Source organism: Numenius arquata, chromosome 10 (assembly GCF_964106895.1).
Source record: "Numenius arquata chromosome 10, bNumArq3.hap1.1, whole genome shotgun sequence".
In the NCBI taxonomy this organism is placed as follows: Eukaryota; Metazoa; Chordata; class Aves; order Charadriiformes; family Scolopacidae; genus Numenius; species Numenius arquata.
Window position 1 is genome coordinate 17,062,164 of NC_133585.1, and position 27,223 is coordinate 17,089,386.

At 37.7% G+C, this 27,223-nt stretch overlaps 1 protein-coding gene across 2 annotated transcripts in view; it reads right to left on the reverse strand.

Moving 5' to 3' along the window:
- The window catches only part of CTNNA3 (catenin alpha 3), a 492,103-nt gene that overhangs the window by 62,053 nt on the left and 402,827 nt on the right, over window positions 1-27,223 (reverse strand). For both annotated transcript variants that reach the window (XM_074154868.1, XM_074154867.1), the window contains exon 13: window positions 22,885-23,036. In XM_074154868.1, the coding sequence (XP_074010969.1) occupies window positions 22,885-23,036 (152 nt within the window). The remainder of the gene's footprint in view (window positions 1-22,884; window positions 23,037-27,223) is intronic.

Here is a 27,223-nt window from a genome sequence, read left to right on the forward strand (position 1 = left end):
GCACTACATTAAACTGAATAAATTCACCTGCATAGACATATTGCTGGGAAAGCACCTCTGTGGCCTGAGGGTAGTAGATAAACTATTAGACTTCAACGTCAGCCTTGAAACAAGGTTTAAATAGCACTCCATTACTTCAAGAACACACAAGCAAATTTCACTCACTGAACAACACACCAATAATTTGTATGAGATAACATCATAAGAAATGAAGAACTCCTCAAAGTTGGTGCAGAAGCTGGCAGAAATACAATGCTGGTGGTGAAAAAATACACATAGATTTCCCCAAGAAAATTGACGGGCATCAATTCTGGGGGGAAAGATGAGCATAATGCTACACTGGTAAAGCAGAGAAAAGGAGTATTTTATTTTCAGGCAAAGACTAATAGTGTGATGAAGTTTCCCAGCTTTAGCCTTGGAATTAGACATAGTAAGAATTCAACAGTATCCAAAAGCTGTTACCATGCAGAAGTTCTTTGAAAACATGCAGTGTGGGAGGAAAAATCAGATTTTGTTGTGGGTGGATATCCATGAAATTAAAAAAAACTACCACAAATTCACTTTAATTGAAACTCTGAGACACTCTTATTAGAGGACCAATAACAAAAAGGGTATTAAAACAGAGTAACTTTAGCTTCTCAGGATCACACTGACCAGGACCCTCAGGCAGGTAATAGCCCTGAATCAGTGAGAGGTTTATAGAAAAGTTACTTTCTTTTTAAAGTTGCACATACTTAGTCACTACATATAGAAATATATTGTGTAACATTAGTTACAATTTTTCCCCCAATGATCATGAAGTTGGATTCATGGTAGCAGGGCACCGTTCCTTCCTTTGTGAAAGCATACTTGGGAATGTTTGACAATCCCCCATTTTCCATCGTATTCTTCTATAAAACATGGAATTCAAGAGGCTGTGACAGGGCAAAATGGTTAATAATTTTGACACAGTCACATTATTTGTAAGTGAATTTTAGGTCATGTCATTAAGAGCTATATACTATTACCAACCCACCACAAACTGCGTATATTTAAAAAAGATTATTTTAGGAGGCAATGAGAGAATTTCGTAGAATTGTATTGATTAGTAAAGTCAAACTAAATAAATATTATCAGCCTAGATGTAGAAACCTTAGAGAGCAAAGAGTACAGGAAAACGACACTAGTGTAAGACAACTCTAAATATAGTCTCAGGTAAGCTTTTCATAGGTGAAAATACCAATCTATTAATCTGGTATTTCAAAACTTCAAGTTGTAGAACAAAAAGTTGTTGTTGCTCTTTCCAGCTGCACTCTCATAGGGATTTACTCTCCGATTCTTTTCTCGATGCAGAACATTGGGTCAGTCTAAGTGCAAACATGCTGGCTGCCTCCAACCAGCCCCCTGTCCTCCATCATCTAGTTGAAGATGTCCTTGCTCACTGCAGGGGGGTTGGACTAAATGACCTTTAAAGGTCATTGACCTTCCAACCCACACCATTCTGTGATGCTATCTAGAAAATAAAAATCACTCTGATAACAAACCTTTTTGACTTGCTTTTCTACAAGGACTTTAAAGAGAATAATTAATAAAACCAAGGCCTGGCCTTAGTCTTTAGATCTCTGCCATTCTGCCACACTGGGTTCAAGTGTGCTTGTTGGCTTATTTGCTTTTTAATCCAAGCTTTGTAGAACAATGTGTTTTACTAGATTTTGCAGCATTTTCTCCAACATAGTTTTTTACGCAGGCGCTCCTCAAAACTGATTATCCAAACATCTTTATCTAGATTATTAATTTTTAAAGGTCAAATACACACACAAAACCATCGATCCTGCCAATAAAGGGTCTCAGTTGTTAAAAATAATGCAACACCAAGTCTAAAATCTCAAGGCATAGAATGTAAATGGACGAAGAGCCATCATGATGTGAAAGGAAGGAAGCCATCACCTCTTATCTAACATTCAATTAAACACTGACCTTTAAACTGTCATTATATGCTCTTAGGTTTTATCTTATCTTGGTTTCAACAGTTGATCTTTTTCCCAAATGAATACTAAAATACAGTGCAGACTAACATCTCAGCAGGAGCCAAGTTGATGAGTGATGTCTTTATTATACCACTGCAAATACAGGAGTTATTTGTGGTATGTAAATACCACAGCAGCAACAGAAATGCTTGTATGCACTCTAGGAGGATCAGAATTTGCCTATTATGCTCTTCACTGAGAACAGAATGGGTTTAGAGATCATCTATTCTACTCTGGACATTTGACTAATCCCCGTATTTTGAAAATTTCATCATGTTAAGCAGCATGTCATTCAGTGTAACAAACTGTGGTAAATGTATCACAAATGGGCTCTCTGCAAATATTTAGCCAGTGTCTAAAAATTTTGCATATTAGTCACAACACCACCGTTATCCCATATTTAATTCTACCAGATGACAGGCTGCCAGAGTTTTGATGCACTAGAGGGAGAGTAAGAAATTGCAAGCATCACTTATTTTTCCTGACTAATTTAGTAACATCCTCATATAATTGCTGCTATCTATTCACTAAAAGTACTTTTCAGTTTTTTGCTAAAAGCAACTATTTTGAGTGTTATTTTGAAAACAACCAAACCCCACATTATAAAGAGCAAATTAAAATCCTATGTTCTTAATCTGTCAATACTGTGACATCTCAATGCTATGCCAAATACCATCCCCCCCATTTACCATTAAAAATAATCGTATGTCTAATCTTGAAATCTATTATTGACCCTTACCTTAAAATGACACCTTTTACATATCACACTATTCGGGATATTATGAATATAAGGCTAACAAATGATTAATAAAACCAGAAGTTAGAACTCTGCCTTTGATAGGTGCCTTGTCACCAGCTGCTAGTAAGGAATTTGTCATTAAGTAATAGTAAAACCATCATCCTGCCATAGCCTGTACGCATTACAGATTGTTCATTTTCAAATGTAGGTGACAAACACTTCTTGTTACCAACAGAGAAAATTGTGTGAAAGATCTTTTATATATTTAAGCTCTCATTTCAGGTAAGATTAGTGGTGAGAACATAAACTACGGTGAAGACCAAACAATTTAATTAATGATGAGGATAAACAATGACCTTTAACACTGAAAGATGAAAGTATTTTCAATTTAAAAAGATAACGTTATATGGCAAAGAGTTGAGGTTTTAAAAATAATAAATGTTGTGAACTCACAGTATGGGGCAAAAGTTACCTCATTACTACTGGATGCTAGAAGGTTTTATTTGCTCGTTTAACAGTAAGCGAATTTTTAGCATCCTGCTCCAAGAGATTAAGACAAAAAAAGCTACGATTAATCACCATTACAAACAGCTAGACAGATCAATAGCCTAACTCCACGTGACAATTCCTGTGTTTTCAGTTCTCACTGTGCATACATCAGGATAACAGTCTTCTCAATAAACAGCCCAGGAGACAGGAAGGATTTGCGCAGAGGAGTACAATCATGAAAAGTGAAATTTTTGAGAAATGCCTTCTGAAAAATCCTTTTAAAGTAAAAACTATGAAGTTGTCACTGCTGAGTAAATGGGCACTGAGAGTTTTAGCACCTATTTTCTATCAGAAGTTACACCTCTTTTGCAGGCAATCTGTATTTCAGCCCTGTTTTCATTCCTTCCTTTCTTGAAGTTTGGTTGCACCCATTGAAGCGCTGATGGTACTTTCTAGGTATGCCACTCTTGTATAACGCCTAGGACAATTCGAAGAGAGTTCTACTGAAAATACTGACCTAGTTATGCTGTTGTAAAAGTACTGAACACATAGTTAAAACTAAAAAGTTGAGGGAAACTTGAAAGTTGCCTGAAAATCACAATTAGTAATGGCATTGTAACCATAAAGATTAAAAGATACAAGGAAGATAGATGAGGTAGCAGTTTTTACAAAATGAAACAGCGTGATCGCAAAAGAAACTAAGATTTCAAGACTTCAAATTCTTCATCAGGTACCTGAGGACTCACTTGGAAACCTGAAAGCTTGTTTATTTTTTTCCAGTTATTTCATTTCAAGGAAGCATGTTTTTCGTGTGGCATTTTTAAAAAGAATTTTAAATCCCAAATAACAACAACAGAAAATATGATCAAACATAGCTATTACGATCATACTCCTCTGTTGTAACCAAAGCTAATCTTCACTCCACGAAAACCATGACAACTGACGCACAGGTCCATGCAAAGTGTATCCTTTGCTTGTGTTTATTAAGTAGGAAACTTCACCACAATTTAGAAGCTTCCATTTTGAACTCAGAAAATTAGTAATTAACAAGAACAGAATAGTAGTTTTAATACAAGTGATTTGTTGTCCTGCTGACCTAAAATGTATTTCCTGTTTCCTCTGCTGGGTTAACATACATTTGCTCCATCTAGCGGGAAGCTAATTGAGATATTTCATTTACAATGGAAGAACTTCTTACGTTGTTTGAAAACAGGCAGTGAGAAGCCAGCTGAGCCATTGTTCTCACTTTTGCCAGTATATATGGCCTACCAATTTTGCAGCTGTGTTTGAAATACTTTATTTCTAAACATTACTCCAATACTTGAAAATAAAAAGAGCATAGAACTTGTTTTCTCTGTCACATCTGTATGTATTAAAGTAGTCTGAAACGTCATCACCACAGTACTGGCTAACTCCACCCTGAGAGGCTTCCAAGACACAGCTGGTTAACACCCTGTGCATGGGACTGAGGAGTCCCATGGAAGGCAGGAAAAACCCCAAAGCAGAAGGGATGATTACAATGAAGATCCACTTAGCTAGATCCAGTCACAGGCTCCAGGTACTTTCAACAAAAGCCTTTGTTTCCTTCCTCATCTTTCATGCTTGTTTGCTTTTTTTCAGGGTTTGGATTTCTTTTTTTTTTTAACGTTCAGTTTGTATTTTAATCTTACTTAACAGAGAACTTCCCACAATGCTTCTTCCTTGTGATAGGGAGTAGTGAGGCATGGTAAGATAAATCCACTTCTGTGAAGAAGAGATTTGACATTATGCTTTGAAAACATGTGATACAGCCTGCCTGCCTTCCTACAGAAACTCACTTTCTTCCCTAGAAGACTCCATTTCTTGTGGAGAAGGACAGTGTACCCCAAAGCCTCATTCCCAAAGCCAAAACGCAACAACCGTTTCAAGGCAGACTGTCCTATGAAATGCAAACAAGAAAACTGAAACTGCTTTTGGAAAACATCAATATGTTAAACGTTAAAAACGTGCAGTGAATACCTCAAAGTGCGACTGTTTTAAAAATACATTTCAGAACTCAGAAAGGACAACAAATGTAACAAAACAGACAATTCAGAATTCCCTAAGAAATGTACGTTTATCAAATGAGTAAAGCCGGAGCAACGGCAGCCCCTGCATCAAAGATTTAGCATGCCAAATCCATATGTTTCTGTTAAATTAATTATGCTAAATGATCATACTTAAAAAAATGCATTCCCTTGGATAGATGAATATATCCCTTAGCAAAAGGTTTCTAATGATAAGTACATTTCTCAAACTGGCATAGATGAAATTATTATCTATAACCTGAAGATTTGCTCAAGTCTCTTGAGTCTCAACTGACCCTACTATCTGACCTGCAAGTAAAATACATCGTCTTAAACAAAGGTATAGAGAATAAGCCTGTCAATCAAAAAACTTGTGCATAATTGTAAAAATACAGAATCTAATGCACAGCCAACTCCTGAAGGCACAGGTACCACTACCATCCTTCCCACACATTACCACCTATGACTTATTGTTTAAACATAAACTTCTCAGGTTTAGCAGATGTTCTTCCCAGACACTCGGACAGTGAAAATAAAACCACCCCTGCCACGAATCCCATTGCCATCACTTTCATTCCTGCTTTTAATTATCAAGAGGTTTCTGACGCCCAGAACATGCATCCACCCACATTTAGTCATTCAATAACCAATGACTGTTCAACTGAGTGACCACTGTCAGTTGACGTGGAACTAAATAACCTATTAAGCACATGATTGTGCAAACCAGGCTTCATGTCACAAATCAGTAATTGATTCTGCTTTAAAAGGCTGATAGCCTTTATTACTAAGTAGGCTCCCCAAGTGATGTGGAATTAAACACACACATCTCCCAGCCACCCCTCAAAGAACACTATTTCAGGTCTTGTTTCTTAACAATTATTTATTACATGATTTTGTTATAATTTTTATAGGTGCACTAAAGAGAATCGTACACAACAGCTTTTTGTACACTGTTATTACTAATGCATTTAACAGTCCATGGAAAATTCTTGGGTTTATATGTGAAATGATTTCTTTAATTTGGGAAGGTTTCATGACAAAGTTATGTGAAACAAGGCAGCAAGTAATCTTCCCCTCTGACACACCAAATGAGAAATTTATTCAAATCCTCATTTTCCTTTTGCATATTTTTTCACAATGTGCATCTTTGACAGCCTCTGCTGGCTAGTGAAATGGAAGGGGAGATAATCAACATAACTCTGTCACAGATAAAAATTACGCAAAGACAGACGCAAGATCTTTAATATCTATGAAAATTTAACATAATCTTACTTATGAAATTTGGTTTTCCTAATGTCAAAGCTGAATCTTCCCCCATCTAGCCAGAGTTCTCTTTGTATCCATTATGAACACGTAACATAGATTTTCTCCTTTCTCGTGCAACAACATTTTATATAATTGAAAATGGTTATCATGCCTTTCCCTTCTCTCTCCCCTTCTGTTGCTCTATTTGCCAGGCTAATTACGACTAACCCCTTCAGCATTTTTCTCATAGGTCACATTTTCTAATGCTTTGATTATTCTAACTGCAATAGATCAGAGCGCATTTGCTTAAAGAACTAGAGAATTCTGGAGGTGCTCACTGCTCATCTTGGGACCATAAAACCCTACTTCTCCTATTTTTAACTAAGGTACATAAAAGGCAGAATAAGTGCAGCCAATTGTAACTCAATGAAATCTTGTTTGGTTGCATGGGGTGAAATTGGTCTTTCAGAGATCTCCCGTATTATCTGACTTGAACAGTAAGTGAAGAGTATTTTAAATGAAACAGTACACAGTATTAGCAGAGCTTGTGCTTCTATGAAATGGCAAAAGAGCGGTCTCTTCATCAGTGCTCATCTTTATACAGAGACAATACATAATGTGCTTCAATGACACTTGCTGCTAAAAGAAAGGAAAACTGGAAAGGAAACAAGCTGAGTAATAGCAAACATGGATTTATCAAGAAGAAATCATAGCAAAACAATTAAACTTACTTCTTTGATGGGATAATGCCCCTTTGTGGACAGAGACGTGGAAGCTTTCATATGCTTTCACATGATCTCCTTTTAAGTAAGCTAGAGAACTAGGTTCTAGATGAACCTCTAATTGTGTTTGTATAAATTGGTTAAAAAAAAAATATACTCCAAAACAGTTACCAAAATTTGTCTGTCAAAGTGACAGGATTTATCAAGTAGAATTCAACAGGCATCTGCACTAAGCCCATGATTTTAATGAAAACTTAATGGAATAGAGTGGGCTTACTAAATCTGTAGGCAATACCAAATTCTTGACAGGGACTGTGATTCTAAAGCCAGTGTTAAAATGTAACATAATCTTGACAAACTGACTGAGAAAGAAAGGAAGATACCACAGTAGGAACAAATGCGAAGTACTGAATTGAGGCAGGAAAAATCAACTGTGTAAGTAAGAGATGGGAACTGAGTGGCTAAGTTGGAGCTCTAAAGAAAAGCATTACGAATTATAGTGAATCACAGTCCAAACAGGAAGGAGCAACATCATGCTCTTGAAAATAAAGGCAATTGGATTGTTCTAAGTACCTACAGGAGCACAGTCAGCAAGCCATGTGAAATAAGCCTTAACTCAGGGTTGAGGCTCCACTGGAAGTATTTTATCTAGTATTGGGCCCTGCACTTTCAAAAGGAGGTAAACCAGCTGAAGAAAAGGATCACAACAAGCATGAGCACGATATGAAAAGAAACACTTTTTAAGTACACAAGAAACATGAAGAAGATAGCCTGTTCTCTATGCCTTTGATGGACCAGAAAAGAAATGCTTTAAGCTGCCATAAGGAGACATGTGGGCTGAATTTTAGGAAGAACTTTCTAAAGGTAAGGAAGGAGTGGAATAGACTGTTTGAAGACACCGGAGATTTTCCAGCTGTAGATGTTTCTACAAACAGGTCAGACAAATGAATACTGGGAACTATTTGAAGTTAATCCATGTCTGAACAGGAAACAGTACTGATAAGAGTACCACTGTGCTTGCACCACTGAACTGTAACTGGACATTAAGGAAATAGAACCAAATATTACAAAAGACTCAAGTTTGTAAAATCACTTTTGATAACAGTGATAACATAAATGATACTCTAATTCATTTATATAAATTTGCCTTAATCTGTATGTTGATCAGACACACAGTAAACTATTCAGAACCATTTCAATCACCAAAATTCTAAAATTTTCTCTTACCCTAAATACAAACCATGATCTACTTATTGATTTGGTTTAAACTTTTGTTTTCTTTTATAGAAATACTAACATATTAGTACGCACATATATGAAGGCAGTATGTATATTTATTAATGCAGTGCAAGAATATTTACTATTGTTAATTACTGAGATGCTATGAGAAAACACTTTTGCTTGCTAAACACAGATTAGGATCATACAATGACATATTGTTCAGATACAGTGCGTTCAGTTTGCAGAGAACTTCAACAGTGCTATTAACTAACCTTTAAGTGCTTGTTTCTAAAACGTTCAGAGTTTTTTAGTGTAGTATTTGAATATAAATAGAGGCAACATAAGAAACAGAGAAGGGAATTAAATCAGTTGCAAACATCCGGATGAGTCTGAGAGACTTTAAAATTTAAGATTTAAAAGAGGAGAGGGAAGAAGCTGACTTTTGCAAAATAAGAAATTCAATTCCAAACTGGGGCGGGGGGGGGGGGGGGGGGGGAAGGGTAAAAGATGACTTCAGAAAGTTAAAAGATAGGAAGTAACTAGTCATGAATGCTCAATGAACTGTGTCATACTGGTGCCATGATTTTAACATAGCTGATACATTTCTATAAACAGAAGATGTAGCAAATAATATCTACATTATTAGTTCACAGTGGTGCACTGTTCAGTGGTGTGTTGCACCAGAAGTTAAAATTACATTAAATAACCTTGAGATTTCAATTCGCTTTCATGGTGGTTTTGGTAAAACACTTTTTTTTTTTTCAATTAATTAGTTGGTAATTATTCTATGTAATGGTACAGTAAAAAAAATAGAACCTAATAGCTTCCTTGGAAAAGTATGTATTTTGCTCAGATTTCCTGAAGCATATCTAACAGAACAGAATAGAAGACAGTATTTCAGTTTCACTGAATTTCACTGAATTTTTAGAGTTGGAAGGGACCATAAGAGATCATCTAGTCCAACTCCCCTGCCGAAGCAGGATTGCCCAGAGCACGTTAGAGCATGTTACTCAGGACTGTGTCCAGGCAGGTCTTGAAAATCTCCAAAGAAGGGGACTCCACAACCTCCCTGGACAGCCTGTTCCAGGGCTCTGTCACCCTCACCATGAAGAAAAGGGAAGGGACATACAATGACCATCTAGTATAACTGCCTGACCAACAGTTAAAGCATGTTATTAAGGACACTGTCCAAATGCCTCTTAAACGCTGACAGGCTTGGGGCATCAACCACCTCTCTAGGAAGCCTGTTCCAGTGTTTGACCACCCTCTTGTGGTGGTCAAACGCTTTTTAATGTCCAGTCTGAACCTCCCCTTTGAACCATTAACAACATGTCCTACCACTGGATCCCAGGGAGAAGAGATCAGGACATCCTTCTCCACGTCCCCTCCTAAGGAAGCTGCAGAGAGCAGTGAGATCGCCCCTCAGTCTTCTTTTCTCCAAACTAGACAAGCCCAAAGTTCTCAGCCGCTCCTCACAGGACATTCCTTCCTGCCTTTTCACCAGCCTTCTTGGCCTCTTCTGGATGTGTTCAAGGACCTTCGCATCCTTCTTAAATTGCGGGGCCCAGAACTGCACACAGTGCTTAAGGTGAGGCTGCACCAACGCTGAAAACCGTGGAATGATCACCTCTTTTGACCAGCTGGTTATGCCGTGTTTAATGTACCCCAGGATGTGGTTTGTCCTCTTGGCTGCCAGGAAACGCTGCTGACCCATACTGAGTCTGCTGTCGACCAGCACCTTCAGACCTGTTTCTGCAGGGCTGCTCTCCAGCCACTCATCTCCCAATTTATACTTGTGCCCATCATTACTCTGTCCTAGGTCAGAATCTGGCATTTGGACTTGCTAAATTTAATCTCATTAATTACTGCCCAATGCTCCAATCTATCTAGATCCCTCTGCAAGACATCATGTCCCTCGACAGAGTCAACAGCACCCCTCAGCTTGGCATCATCAGTAACTTGCTAATGGTGCATTCAACTCCTGCATCCAGACTGTTGATAAATATATTGAACAGAACTGGCCCTAGAATTGAGCCCTGAGGAACACTGCTGGTGACTGGGCTGCCAGCTGGATGTAGCCCCATTCACTACAACCCTTTGAGCTCTGCCCTTCAGCCAGTTCTTCACACGGCACACTGTGAATCCACTCATCCCACAGCTGGACAACTTGTCCAGAAGGATGTTGTGAGGGACAGTATCAAAAGCCTTACTAAAATCCAGAAAAACTACATCCACTGCCTTCCCTTGATTCACTAGGTGGGTGACCTTATCATAGAACAGGACTTTCCCTTTGTGAACCCACGCTGACTGTGTCTGATGACTGCATTATTCTTTAAATGCCTTTTAATAGTATGCAGTATAATCTTCTCCATAATTTTTCCAGGAACTGAGGTTGGACTAACAGGTCTGTAGTTCCCTGGGTCTTCCCTCAGGCCCTTTTTGTAGACAGAAATAATATTGGCCAGCTTCCGGTCAGCAGGGACCTCCCCAGACTCCCAGGACCTTTAGTAGGTGATTGAGAGGGGACCTGTCATAACATGCGCTAGCTCCTTCAGTACTCTGGGACGAATCCCTTCAGGCCCCATGGACTTGTTAACATCCAGTTGATGCAGCTAGGCCCTTACAATTTAAGTACTGACAAATGGAAAGTCACTGTCCTCAAACTCATGGTCCTCCACTCAGGGGACCAGGCAGCCCAGGGTCTATCAGTATTATTAAACGTTTAACATGCTTTTAAACTGATCTTGCTTTGACCCTTCATAACTTCATGATAAGCACAGGAGGTGTAGACTCATAAAAAGGTAATAGACAATTTTACCCTACTGAGAAAGGTGAATCCCACCAGGCTCCAGCAGGCCTGGTGTCACACAGATCATCGTATGATCAACACTGTCAATCAGGGAAATAAATTGAGAAAACCCACAGCACCATCAATGCTCCAGGAATCACATTCCAACAAAACGGTGATTTCTTTTCTATTAACCATTTGGGCCTTGTTGCTTTTGGTTGGGTTTGTGGTTTTTTTGGTTGTTTTCTAGAAAAAGCAATCATGGTTCAGTTTTTGAAAGACAAGGCTAAACATTCCTTTTTCATAATAAAGTCCCAGGTGACAGAATTTTCTTTAATCTTTGAAGCCTTTAGCAAGGTCACCTGGCCCAGGAGAGAATGGAAACTACCAATCATGAGGATCACAGTATTTTCACTAAAATGCCAACTGCTTTAAATTGCATTCCCAGCCAGCACTATGGCTGTTGTGGAATCTACCCTGGTTTGTCCACCACTTCCCTTATCTCATATAGGAAAGCATGGCAGAGTGGTGAATCTAACTCTGGAGATGAGACTGAGGTGGACTAAAGTCATGGTGCCATTTGTTTTAGTTTTGTCTAGCTCAAATGACTTCCCTGGTGTGTAGAAAGTACACCCAGACTGAGGCAGACTTCAGGGCATGTGAACATGGGTCTCTGGGCCTTAAACTTTGTATTTAAGCATCCATCTTCTAATTTACATCCATATGCCAAGGTAGCTTTTAGTAGGTATGTCCCTGCTTCTAACAAGACTTTTTAAATTGGATTACTGTACTGTACAATTTCTATACATAATTTTATCTTTAAATTTCATAATTGATTATTTATTTTAGCCAAGATAAAAATCAGAATTCATGCACTAGTTACCCATTTCCAAAGAGACTGGAACCCTGTGAGAATTCCAGTTTTCATGCTTTATGAAAGACCATTCCTATACTACCTAAGTATCAGGCATGAGAAGTAAATCTGCATATAAATATAGAGACAAACTGTAATGTAATAGGAGAGAAAATGGAAAAGGAATGGAAAAAAAAAAAAAAGGAGGGGAAGGAAAAGACGTGAAGAGGATACAAACAAACAATACTATGTGAGGCAGGACAATGCATAGCTATGCCTGAGATGCAGCACCACGATTCTTCAAAGAGTATTATCCTATGTCTTCATGGCAAGCTATTCATGCTGGTTGCTGAACGGTCCCCAATATTAATTTCAATTCTTCTTTTACTTTCTCTTTGTGAATGATGGTATTTTTTGGCAATTAATAATGCTCTCGACATTATTTTTTTTGCCTAGGCAGTAGATAAATCTCTGAACTCATCAACATGCCCAAGAATAAACAGAAATGGAGCAAAGATGTATCCCAGCCTAAAACACAATTACACCAGGTAAAACCTGCCTGCCAAATCTCTGAGCTATCTGGCAATCCTACAGACTGTGTAAGAGTGAATCATTCCACCTCTGAATATCCTGGCTGCAGGTAATATTTGCTATTGAGTTTTCTGGAATGGAAAATAACAGGAGAAAACGAAGTTTTTATTGATGAACTAAACACAGCCTAAAATTTCATCTGGATTTAACCCTACCAGCCATGAAACATGATAATTTTAGAGGGAGAAAACAGTCCTATGAATTATAAAGCTAGTATGTTCAAAAAATATACAGTACAATTTCAAATACAAAAAAAGTCCAAGTACCCAAACAAAACTGACAATACAGCAGCAACAGTATCAGACTGGATGATCTTTTCATTCAGGAAAAAATAACTCCCTTCATGCAGATCCTTCCTGCAGTTAAAAGGCAACTAGGGTGAGTCATCTGCTTCCTGATCTGTGAGTTTCCTACAAATGGCAAGAGCAAATCAAGCAGTCAAGCCTGAGATGGTGGAAGCTGTAAGATGCAAGGCTTAAGGCTATATTAATGAAACAGAATAGCAAAGGGGAAAGGAAAGCCTAAGTTTAGGCAGACACAATTTTAGGTTTCATCTCTGCTGGGGCTTCATTTCAGAAAGGAGCGATTAGTCCACCAACCCCAACACTGGCAAATGAAGCCACAATTTGCGTTGCTCTGCTTCAAATCTGGGTAAGTTCTACATCTGGCTTTGCTTACCAAGGTGACAAGCTTCTTTTATTTGTTAGCCACCGACCAGTCAGACTGAGCTTAGTATTTATGCAAGTCCAGGGCACCGCTGAGATCTCACAACACTTCAAGCATGTAACTGTGTGCTACAAGTGGTTCACCTTTCCTTGCTGTGGTTAGCTCTTCCCCACTGAAATAGCGAAAGATTCTTCAGCTCTGTTCTTTATTTGTTGAATGTTAATTAAGCCTCATACTTGGGGCTTTTTTATATATCTAGAATCCAGCTTTCACAAACCCATGAAAATTTTGTGGTGTATTTGACAGAACACCCCTGTGGGGTCAGCAAAACTCAGACATAGCAAGGCATGCTGTGTTCAGGTGGGATGCCAGACTGGTTTCTCACTAAGGCAAAAGGGACCAAGATTCCCACAATTCTGACAGCACATCAGCAACAAATACAAAGAACGTAAAGTTGTCTGACATCTGCTTATCTGACATCCTCAATGAGTAAATTATGCACTGGTTATGAAGTAGGTAAAAGGGAGGCAGTGGTATAATTCATACAATAAATATAGGCGGAAAAACAATGGATGTGTTATCCAGGGGGCTCCAACACCAATTACTGGGGTCAAGCATGTAGCCCTCACTGCAAGACTACACACAGCCAGAGAATTTCAGTGTCCCTGAAATAATGATGATATTCCCCTACCTGTGCCGGCCACGATCCCAATGGAGGAAACCTGATGGCACTGTAGTAAGGGGAAGAGCCATTGATGCAATGGGGACCACACAGCTGCTCTGGGTCCATGGGGGCTAATGAAGGCAGCCATCTGTCGACAAAGCCATTTGCAGGGACACATATTGTACCTGTGTGCATCCCCAAGCTGCCACCACCTCACTCTAGATAGCTACTGGCAGCTCTTTATTCTCAGTACTTCACACGGATATGCTTTGAAGTAGCATAACATTAAAATTGTTACTATTTTTGTAGGTGAATTTAACACCGTAACAAATTTTGGGATATTTCTAAGGCTAATCATATTGGCACATATGATCATTACTCATGCACGATTTCATTCTGGACCACGTCAGGAAAAAAGGCAGGCTTCTCTTTCCAGAAAGAATTCTGTCAAGCTTAATAAATAATTGGGCGTTTTGTATTTTCTATAATCATTTTATGCAGACTACTACATGGAGACCAGGATAACAGAGCACTTGGAGTAACAAACTAATTTTATGTTAATGTCACTGCTCTAATTTCCTAATAACTACAGTACTTGATATAGTGAACAGCAAGAGGGCTTCAAAAGCTAATAACTACGTTACATGGAAGCAATGGTGCTCTAAAACTGCAATTTCAACACAATCCATGTGCTAGATGATGCACAATACTCCCTTGCTGCACCACACTTCACTTCAGTATCAACATACACTGACTTTGTTGGTACTGAATATAACGAAGGGTCTCTTTTCTCTCTTTTAAGAACAGGCTGTAAGTCCCAGAGGTTCTCAGGTAATTAGACAGTATCTGGTTTGTCAAACTCTACAGAATCTTTTCAAGTAAGCAGTACTTAAAAATACCATCTTCCATTTATCAAGCTCAATAGGCTCAGTGGAGGATTTTTTTTAAATTCTCCAAAGAATTGTCTTTCAAGATTTCTGGGTTTTCTGAGTCAGTTTCCCCATTATTACTATGCCTTCTTATTTGGTATGCCCACCTGCCTTCATCAACTCTGCATTCCGTCTCTATGAGCACACTTCCAAGAAAATAATCCTGTGTGATTCAAGTTCATAAGTAACGTTTAAAAAAAAAAACAAACAAACAAAAAAAAAAACACACCACAAAACTAAACCCAGGAAGGTATCAGCAAAACCTGAACTCAAGTGTACCTACAGAATACTAAGGAATTATAAAACTGTAAAACAAAAGGCCTATTCATGGATAAATAAGTAAAATTCCTCCCAAACCTTTTCCACTGTCATGCTGCTGCATCGGCAAGGACATCCATGACAACAGGACCAGATCTTACACTGTTACACTGATGTCAAAGCACAGAATGACACAGATCACAGCACTGCTACTACATTCTTGTGCTAGCAAAACTGAGATCAAAATCTATCACACAGATAATTGTTATTACATTTTTGAACTCCAACTACACGTTGAATACATTTGTAATGTACCTCACTGCTTTTCTGCATCATGCTAAAAAGAGTCCATCCTACCACTTAAATGATTCCACAGTGAAAATAATGGCAACTGAGAAATTTAAACTAGGCCATGGACTGTACAGATTATTATGATCAGTAAAAGCGATCTGTGGCCAGATTTACACTGAGCAATGAAGATCTCTGAGCCAGAACTGGCACTAGCATTGACAGGACTGATTTCAGAACCAGAACCATAGCCTGAACTATTAACAGTATTCAGAGACTGCAGTCTCCATTTTCAGGCTTGCATTTCTCATACTCCACTGAACCATGTGTCAGGATGCATATTTTAATAGAGTATCTGTGATTTGTAACACTTTTACTGTGCTTCTCAGTTTTAGTTCCAGAAATTCAGTCCTTCCCTTTTAACAGAATAATATTCATTCAATTTCTCTGGGAATATAATTTATATTAGACAGTAAGCACCAAATGGCAAGGAAGGAATACACATCACTTTTCCTTGCTATAAGAAAAAAACCCTCAGCAAAGATTTTAGTGTTCCAGAAAAAATACTGCCTTATGCTTAAGTTTTCAATAAACTACTAAACTAGAGCTACCAAATCATTCTGGAAAGTTCTGTTTTCCTGAAAAAGAGGGATAATTTCGTGAAAAATTAGAATCATAAACATATGTGACGTTGCAATGTAATTTAATCCCTAAACTGGGAAGAATTGAAATTTAAAGTAGTATGTAAGTCAAAACTGTTCATGTCATCCATTTCTGTACACAGCATTTTGGCTTCTCTGTCTGAACCAGTAACCCCATCACTAAGAGACTTTGATGGTAAGCGATGTAGCAATTTGCTGCCGAGAAGTTCTTAATTCACAGCCTTGCATGATGCCTAAGGCTGTATAGCTTGGGCAGAAGACAATGCAGAGTTGCCAAGATGGATAATTGCATATTTATACTGTAACGGATACAGAATGCAGCTAACACTTTCACCACTGGTCCCTGTATCAGCGTTTCTGAAATCATTCACTATTTTTGTCTATATATACCCATAAAGCCTTTTTTCTTTCTTTCTTTTTAAAAAACCAACACATCTTTTCCATTAGCTGACACTTTACAAACTGGAAACCTAAGGCAGATTTAAGAAAATTACATTTTTAACTGGAGAAAGAATAAAAAAACAGTAATGTGCTGAATGTAAACAAGCAGGCATAAACACAGCAAACAATGGTAAGAGTATTACAGTCTAGTAGTTGCATGCAATGTAGCAAGCAGCTGGCTTTTAAAAAACAGGATTTAGCGCACACTATTGCTTTGTTTGCCCCATCAATTCTCCGTTACTATCTTAACACTAATATATAAAAGAAAAAAAGCAGACAGTAAAAACAGACTTAGCTTTAGAGGGCCCTGGATAACACTGAACACAAACTGACCTGGTACTAAATGGAGATTAGCATTTTTAAAAAGTCAGCATGTTAAACTGAAACAAATGTAGACCATGTCTGAAAACTGTTGCAGTACGGAGCATTTGATAAGACACCTGCAAGGTAGAGTCCTAATAATAATGACTGAGTTTATGATGCTAATACAGATGTAAATACAAACAAGTAAATACTTGTACAATATGTGATAACTTTCCAGGTATACTGTGGGGTAAAGAACATAGACAGTTTTGGAAAATATGTATGTAGATAAGAATTAAGAGAGAAAACATAACCTATGTGGGATAGTGTTCTGTGTTAAGTTTTCCCCGTAATGATACCTCAAGGTTGGTGATCCTGACTGAAGATGTTAAAAAGCCAAGCAATACAGCAAGGACAAATATCTGCCAGAAGCTTTCACTTGCAAGCATGCATATTCGATCATGGCGCTAAACAGTTTTAACTCACCTCTTACTTGGTTTCTGCAGCACAAACCACAAACATAACATTCCCAAATAACACCATTTATGTGACTCAGGATAAAAACCTGAAAAAGGAACAGGTGTCCAACTCTACTTAACAGGCGACGGGCACTTCTTCTTGGCTCTTTTTTAAAGGATGTCAGATATTATATCCTTTTTCAGTCATACTACATCTAGATATATGAATCTTTGGATGACAGGACTGATAGAGTAAGCAATGAAAGCACCACTTGAAGAATGTAGGGCATGGAAACATCTGCTTGCTAACAACCAGTATAGTGCATATTTTTTCCTAAGTAACAAGGAAAGAAAATCCTCTCCTGGTTAAAAAAAAAATTACAACATAACATGTACTAACTATATTTATACCAGAGGTCTAGTGCATAAGTAAGCACAAGTGAAAACAAGAAAGCTCCTGCTTTCTGCCAGGGAAGTTGACAAGGAGCTGAGGGAAGGAAAGCTCATCTCCGACCTACTTAGGTCAGAAATAGCAAGAAAGAGATGAGAGGTGCAGGTCCAACTGGCTTGCTAACTACCCTGCAGAAATCTTGATGTGCAATTGGTGTAGGATAGAAAAATGAAGAAAAAGCTATTTAACAAACTTCCCAATATAGATATTTGTAATGAGTTAACATCACCCATAAATTTCAGACCAACAACAATGAATTGTTGTTTGTCTTTCCTCCCCATGAGTTCTCAGGGCTCTCTTGGAAAAACAAACCATTATAAGACTACAGTAAATGTCTTCTCTCTCAAGTGCTTCCCTATTTTGCTTTGTTTTCTCTAGCTTTTAAATAGAAGTTCAATTCATGTGTGCTATTGCCTGCATCTGACAGGATCTAACTCATTCCTACTACAGAAGTAAAAACAGGTAGAATACCCTGCATCTGCAGGATAATTCTGTCACTAATAAAAGCAAAGGTAGAACTTAAATTAGACACTTATTAACTGACTGAAAGAGAAATAGGATGATAGGAAGGTTTTCACCACTTGTTATCTTCCTTTCCGAGAAGTCCATGTTCTGAAAATTCCTGTAACTCTGCTGGATACAAGAGATCGAAGTCTGCTGTAATGTCTCTTACTGAGAGAAATCAAGTGTATTGAAGAGCTCACAAGCTCTGTTATGGATGAACTCTTACATTTCTTTAAAACTGAATGAAAAACTATCCAGAATTTGCACCCAACAAAAGGAGAAAAAGGGCACCCATCCCAAGGGTATTCTGAGGTAACCAAAACATCTTTACAAGGGTGATGCTGCAGACACCTGATTGTGTAGCTAAACTGAGTTTGATTTTGCAAGGGAAATTAAAACCCACAGTAAAAGACTATTACCTAAAGAAACAGGAAGACAAGGAATGGAAAGGGTAGAGATCATGTACAACACGGTGCAGAAAATTGCTGCTCAACAGTAATAAAGGCACAATCTGCAAAATAAACACTCAAAAAGCCTAACACCATAAACTCTGAGGGAACCTACAGTCTCTATGCTAGAGTTCTGAAAGAAACAGCGCATGGAATGCACATTCAGCAGAAAGGATTTTTAAGAAGTGCATCAAAATAATGCATTGTATCAGGTAAGAACTACAATCTCAATATACATTTTTCACCTCATAAAATTAGGGAACACAGGTTCCTCATACACTGCTTCCATGAGTGTAAGGGTAGTAAAAGAATTCTGAATAGAGTTTATGAATATTTTGCCCTCTTCTTTCTGGAAAACTCATAGCAGTTCCTCCAATACAACATCCTCCAATAAAAACTAAGAATTCCATGAAACTTTGACTTGGTGAATTCTGTTCCACTCTTCTTGGTGTGTTTTTGTTAAGATGACTTTATTACTGCTTCAGCTATTGGTAGCTATTATTCATTTTGTCATTACTACTTTCCACTGTGTTTGATATCCTAATGGGATATCATTAGCTGTTACTTCAATCCAGTTATGTTATATTCTTCAACGAACTACACTTTCATATAGAAGCTCCTTTTTTTTAAAAAAAAAAAAAGTTCTAGCATCAGTCTTTACATTATGCAACATTTGTGTTCTCAAAAACTGTCACCCTGTTTCCTTTGACTTTTCGATACACTTCACATGACAGAATTCTTGTCTTTAATTCTACTATCTACCCTAACCTATTTCCATAATGGCAATATTCTGATTAAAACACTATCCAGATAATGCCCAAATATTCCTATGCAAAATCAAGCTCCCAAAGCCTCTTCAATTTAACAAAAATCAGATGCCTGAGGAGTCAAAAAAGGACTGAGGAATGTGGACGCTAATAAGCACATGCAGCTATACACCCTGGATCAAATACCTGATGATTTCAAATCAACAGCTTAAAAAAAAAGCATCCTGCAGTTCCAAAAGCACTTCTATTAGAGCTCATCCGTGCAGCACACCTTCCACTATTTAGTTGCTCTCAAGTGTTATTCAGATTATACCTGCAGGACTGGAATGAATGTTTTATGTATCTATGGTTAAGCTCAGATGTTGAAAAGCATATCTGATAATTTGCATTAACAATAGTATTTGGCAGCATTTTACAGTTAGGAACTCTATTTTTCAAAACATTCTCTCTGTGTAATTACATGCTTGAAATGCTTCCTGAGGAACTCATCTAGAGACTTTCTGCATTTACTTTGATGGTGAAAAATTGTCCCCTGTGAATCGGTGTCCTTGTTCATTTACCCTTCTCAATTATATTCTGATCAACAATTTCTTTCCCTGCTTCCGTCTTGCAATCCCCTGTAATCAGCAACGCATTGTTCATTCTTTGGCACAGTATCGGTAAGCCCCTATAGCTGGCCATAGAACACATCTGAATAATCATCAGATTTACTAAAGATTCTTACAGGGAGACTGAAATGAAACTGGCATTGTCTGGAATGTATCTAATTAGGAATGCAAATACATCCTTACTCAAAAAATGAATACCAGGTTTCCTCAGCACTCTCTCTGTGCTGGCAGTCAGTATCTCTAAGGGATGGTAGAATAGCTGACTACCATTTCACCAAACCTCAAAAAAACCCTCTCATGACAGTGTCTGAAAAATGGTATTCATTAAGAAGAAAGCTGCACATGTCCTTTTTAATGATTTTTTTGTTTTTTTTTTTTTTTTTTAAATCTCCTGAGCTTTTGCCAGGACTGTGCAGTTGCTGGGCTGTTGAATACATTCAATACAGTTGAATACACTTCCAGCCAAATTGTTTTTTAAGGCAAACACGTACATTGTTTAGGATAACGGGAGGTTCAGTACAGGTAGAGGTAGGCTCTTATCCCATTGCGCATAACTTCTTCAATTCAGAGGAGGAGGAGAAGGAGTATCTGCTCTTTGCTACCCACAGCTTCAGGTACAGCAGAAATCTTCATATTAATACTGTCCATTTAGGTGTTGTGCAATGACATACAGTTTTACAGATGCACTATGCGCTAGTACACATCCACTGTGCATTTACTCGTGTTACGCATACATACAGCCTCTTCAGCTGAAAGTATCTTCCCCTCATGCTTCAGAAAGAAGTACAGGGGATATAATACCCTTTCCTTTTTTGAGTGACTGTCCACATACATACACACATCACAGCAGACTGTAAGAATATACACTCAAAGAGTTTCCTGCAGAGCAGTGTCCATGTCTTCACAGAGACTGACTGAAGCTTTGTTACACTCCTCAAAGCCTTTCCCAAAAATTAAAAACTCCATAAAGGAATAGTCAGTCACAACCATCTGGAGTTCAAGCCCTGGATGACTGAGCAACAGATAGAAACAACTTTGTCATCTTAAAAAAACAAGAGTCCCTGAGTCACTAAGGGAAGGTGGGATGAGCAATGCGGGCATTAAATGAAGCTTAACTGATCTAGAAAAAAAAAAGAGATGTCCTAACCAAAACCCTTAGCCTGTGTTCGCTGAAACACGAACTCACCAGAAGACCTAACAGAGGATCAGCCTCAGGCTGGTCTGTTCAGCCAGATAAATCCAAGCCACATAAACTCCTCCTGCTATGGGCAACATGTTGGTATGTTTCGGAATCTCTCTCCAGGATATAAACAATTTCATAATTGACAACTGCCATAAGGATGAAACATTTTAAAGATTTTGCACATTTGAATTCCTACTGAAATGTTTTAACTTATACACTGCAATAGGTTATGATTCACTATTATTTTCCATATTAGAATCAGAATGGTCTGGGTTGGAAGGGACCTTTAAAGGTCGTCTAGTCCAACCCCCCTGCAATGAGAAGAGACATCTTTCACTAGATCACACTGCTCAGAGAACCATCCAACACGACATTGAAGGTTTTCAGGATGGGGCATCTACCACCTCTCCAGGCAACCTCTGCCAGTGTTACAACACCCTCATCATAAACAATTTTTTCCTTATATCTAGGCTGAATCTACCCTCTCTTTTAGCTTAAAACCATTACCCCTTGTCCTATTGCTACAGGCCCTGCTAAAAAGTTTGTCCCCATCCTTCCTGTAGGCCCACTTTAAACACTGAAAGGCTGCTACAGGGTCACCCCAAGGCCTTCTCTTCTTGATGATGAACAACCCCAACTCTCTCAACCTATCCTCATAGCAGAGGTGCTCCAGCCCTCTGATCATCTTGGTGGTCCTCTTCTGGACCTGTTCCAATAGGTCCATGTCTTTCTTGTGCTGAGGGCCCCAGAGCTGGATGCAGGATTCCAGGTGGGGTCTCATGAGAGCAGAGTAGAGGGGCAGAATCACCTCCCTCAACCTGCTGGGCATGCTAGCCTGCAAAACGTTCTTATATTTAAAAGAAAAGAGGAATCTCTTTCTCACTTTCTTCTCAACTGAAAAGATAATGCAGATTGCTGAACATACAGACATTGCAGCTCAGTTGTGACATCATTTGAAATGGGATTTGTGGACTGAAGATACCTGGTGGGAATTCCGCATCTGACAAAATTCTGTTTCAAATTTTAAAAATAAGCTGTTCTGAAGCATTTTCTTGAACTTCAGGAAGAACACTAGGATAAGTACATTGACTGTGTTGGTGCGAGATTGACAGAAATCAGGCTGTTAGACCTTCTGATGTGAAGCTCACAAAACTTCAACAAGATATTATCACGATCACCTGGATATAGACTCCATTCCTACATTCCACTAAATAAGGTTAAGGCTGAAGAGCTACAAGCAGATTTAGGTTTGTAGCCACAAGTTCATAATTAATGAAGTGAATGAAGATCTTCATCATCCAAACAGAAATAAATATTTTTTAAGAACAAAACACATTTTTATGCAACATTCTGATCTGGTACTCAATAGAATCCTAGCCTTCTTGTGTTATAATCCTGTGTGTTTCTTTCTAATCCAAATTTCCCAAATCAGTTCAATCTGGATATGAGCTAAGGGGTATTATAAACATACACAGTTATAAATTCTTCTGAAAATGCCCTGATGCCTTGAACTATCATAGAAATTAATATTAAATGACCAAATAAAAAACTTACCCGAATCATCATGACTGAGCATCTGATGTTATGAATTGTATCATACACCTTCTTAGAAATGTCCACAAACTGGTTATCATCAAAGAGATGCACTGTGTTCTTGCTTAAGCTCTCCAATGCAATATTTACTTGACTAATAAACTCTGGAATCACTATTTAAAAAAGAAAACACAAACAAAATTCAGTGAGCATAAAAAGGGTAAAACAATTCTTCTTTCTGGCAAATTGCCTCACATTGATTAAACCTTAATTTTAAAAAAAGCATTATAGTAATAACATGATTAGTTTTAAGCAGGAACACATTTCTAATTTTTATCACAGTGATAAAAATGCACTTGGTGGGCATGTAAGTTGTGGATAGTTATACAGTACAACAAAGAAGAAGAAAGTTTTAAAAGAGAGGTCAGGGAAGCAGTTGCCAGTAATTTCAATAGTAATTTTACCCAAAGAATCAGAATGAATAACCTGGCTCAAAGTTGGAACTACTATTAAACAGACTCCTACTATTTCAGAATCTGCTTTTAGTCTGAACGGAGACAAAACTACCAAAAGGTTGATGCTTATTCTCCAAATTAAAAAGCCCCACAATTGTAACCTGTACTCACCAAGGCAGTTTAACTTGTTTGATTTGACTCAAATTGTAAATTTTTAATTATGAGTTTGATACTAACCTGTGCTGTACCTAGAATGTCTTGGGAATTTTCTTGTGGTGATCCATGGCCTTGTTTTGCATGGTGACCTGGTACCACTACATACCTTGATACTTCACATCAATTTGACGCAAAGGAAACCCAACACAGAATATAGAGTGAAGAGAGAATGCAGCCGGAAAATCCACCATGCACAGAAGGACCTCAAACAACTACAGATCAAACTAATTTGCAACAACTCATTTCCTATCACTTGGAGACTGAAGACACAGAAGAAATGGAAAGTAAAGGGATAGAACTCAACTTCTATAATATGAGTAACATACACCTTGTGGAAAAGAAGCTTTTTTCAGGCAATGCATTGGTTTCAAATACAAGTCCAATACGCTTTCCATCCCTTCCTCCACAATTAAGCACTGTGTAATTCATAAATACATACCACATGAAAGCAACGCTACCAATACCTGAAGTATAAATCATTTCAGGCAAATTTTGATGTATGTAAGAAATCTTTATGTAGACAAAGCTTCAGCTGAAGTCAACAGGACTTCTGAATTAGAAAAGCCAGAAACATGTATTTGAAATACTAGGAAAGATGCCACAATAATGCTCTAACCGCTAACTTTACATGGGGAAACCCGTATAACCCTCGGACACATTTAAATTCACCCTTAAATGAAAGTAACTTCACTGTCTTCGAGCTCAGGTGTTTCTCTCTAGAGTGCAGAACAGTTACTTCGTATGTCAGTCCTCAGAAATAACAAACTTCAGTTAATTCATTAGTAGTGGGAAAGTTCATTTTCTTCTCCAAAATGGGTCTCCACTAGTGTGAGACAAGTAGATGCCATTTAATTGAAAATTAGTATATTTAAAATCCTTTCTTCCCTCTTCACATTACCACTTGAATTACCGTGCCTTCTGAAAAGGTCAGTGGGAAGAACAGGTTTCTTAAATGGTACGGAAAACAGACAAGGTACATTTTTCATTAGCAACCAAACAGTATAATTATAGAGAGAGAGCACCTATCTATTTAGTGCTTATTGAAATTGTTGGGGTTTTTTGAAGAAACACAAATACACAGTTTCAGAACATGAATTTCTGTTAAGCAAAGATCTTGGCCTCGAGACTACCAAAAGAATTGCTACTGTGGCAACTGGTAATTTTGAAGTAAACAGTCACCTCATGCATTTACATGAAATTAAGCCTTCAGCTCTTCACATCCATTGTAAAAATGTTGTAAAGAAGAATATAAAAAGTTTCCAGGAATTCCAAATTTTCACTGAATAGTCAAAACCATTAGGTGTTTTCCAGAGCCTCCTACACCCTCACTTCTGAGATCACTGTACTTCATATATTTTCACTTGCATTATTGTAAAGCACAGGCTCCCTGCTTACCAGCAGCACTTTCAGTGGCTGCGAACTGCCTGCAGGCCTCTTCTTCTACAGGACAGGATATTTCTTCTCAGTTACCTATTCAGGCTGCATCGTGCACTCCAACCCTACTCCATATGCTTATTAATGGCTTTTTAACAGCTCCTCCTGAGGCCAAACTCATTATCACAATGTATTTGTTTGTCAGAATGAATACATCACTCATGAAAAAGGATTTTACGCAAATAGGTACTCTATAGCTCATATGCTACTGGTGGAGTCAGTGCTAAACCACAGGCTGCACTTGATTACAGAAATATGATCTCAGTGCCTTCCCTTTGGTAACATTTTTAAGATGGTTGCTTTTCATCAATATAATTTTTACACATAAACAATGAAAACACAAGACTAAACTGTAATTCTAAAATGTGTAAATAACAACCTGCTAATGAAGTATAAAAATGCACTTGAGCTACTATAAGGCTATCAAACAGTTCTTCTTATTTGGTCATTTAGCCTGTATCTGATTGGATAATTCCCTCAAATCCAAGACTCCTTTCTTGACTGCATGCAATTTATTTAATTTTTGAGTTCCAAACCAAACGACTACTTAAAAAGAGGGTTTGGTGGATATACGAGTTGTTATCCATGGATCAGTGGCAGCAAAAATACTTTACTTCATATACCCCCAAATGGTTCAGGCATTGCTCTGCAACAGTGCATTAAGTGGACTGGAATTATGTTAATAATGTGCATCTTTGCTGTACTCTGCTTTCTTCTTCTGGGCAGCCTAAATATAGAGAAATGGATGCAGGCTGGACAAGATTATTTTTTCAATCTTTCAAAAGCAAAGAAAAATTAAACAAGTTGCGAGTAAAACAAAAAATTTCAAGTGTTATACAATTAAGAACTACTATGTTTTTTTATTTTAATATTAAAAAATTTGTGAAAAAAACTTAGAATTTTTATTTGACTTTTTGTCTTTGAATTTCTTTGTTTTGAATTTCTTTGACTTCCATACACAACATAGTGTATGTAAGTCAAAGAACAGTTGTGAAAAAAAATAAAACCAGAAAAATATGAAAAAGCTTTTGGGACAAAACTGTTGATAAAAAACAGTAAAAAAAAAAAAACTAGAAAAATATGAAAAAGCTTTTGGGACAAAACTGTTGATAAAAAACAGTAAAAAGAACAATATTAAAAACTCTTCAAAAATACAATCCCAAATTTCTATTTTAAATTGTTGTACCATTTATTTTGTTATTTATTGTTTAAATTCTCTTCAAATGAACAATTTATATTTCTACCCAAAATGTCCTCTGAACTAAAACCGTTTTTTCCCAAGAGCATTAAATTTTACTCAAATGCTGGACCACATTAGAATATTTTTTCATAGCCCATACAATAAATCCACTGATCACTGACACTGATCCCATTTTTAAAATATGCCTTCTATATTACATTTTCTAAACACCACACCTAATGACATGAAATACATTGGTTTTATACTGAATCAGTTATCATAGAACCAATCACCTAGTATCCTCCTAACGTTTAACCATGTTCTTGGCTCATCAACTCCTTTCACAGCATAGGTATTTTTATCATTATGAGGTAAACTCAAGGCATTTTGAGCAATGGAAGAAAGACAGAACCTCAAAAAAACCTGTTGTGTCTCTTCATAAAACACCCTGAAAAACTGAACTCAGTTGTTCACTATTCTATCTTACAAAAAACCTACTGAACTTTGAGAATCTGATCTAAAATCTATCCATACCTTAGGGGGCTCTTGCTTTGACCTCAGTAGGCCTGCGATGGATACCGGCCTTCGATCAGATCCCTTATACTGCAATACGTTAACTCACACTCTTTCCTAAATACAGGAACTCTGTTGTCCACCAAATCTGAAATTCCCCTCCTTTTCTAAGAGCAAAAGTTTAACATTTCCATTTCAGAAAAATATACCATTGATCCTTTTTGTTTCTGTAGGTAAGAATTATCAGCAGCTGTTAATTAGGAAAAAGAAATCTATCCTCGTAACAGAGAGCTAATGGATATTTTTTTAACACTCTCCTGACTTCCCTATTTAAAGGGAGAAGCTTATGCAATCCTTATGAAGAAAAGACTTGCCATGTACACTTAAGTCCTGACAGCAAGTAAATGCTACAGGCAAGCAGCAAGGGTGTAGGCATACCTTCCATCCCTCAGGTAGGTTAACATTCCAGAAAAGCAATGATAGTAAAGCTAAAAAAAAAACCAAGGCAAGAGTGAAAGAGAATTAGAGACAAAAGTAAAATAAAAAAGAAGAAGAAAAAAAA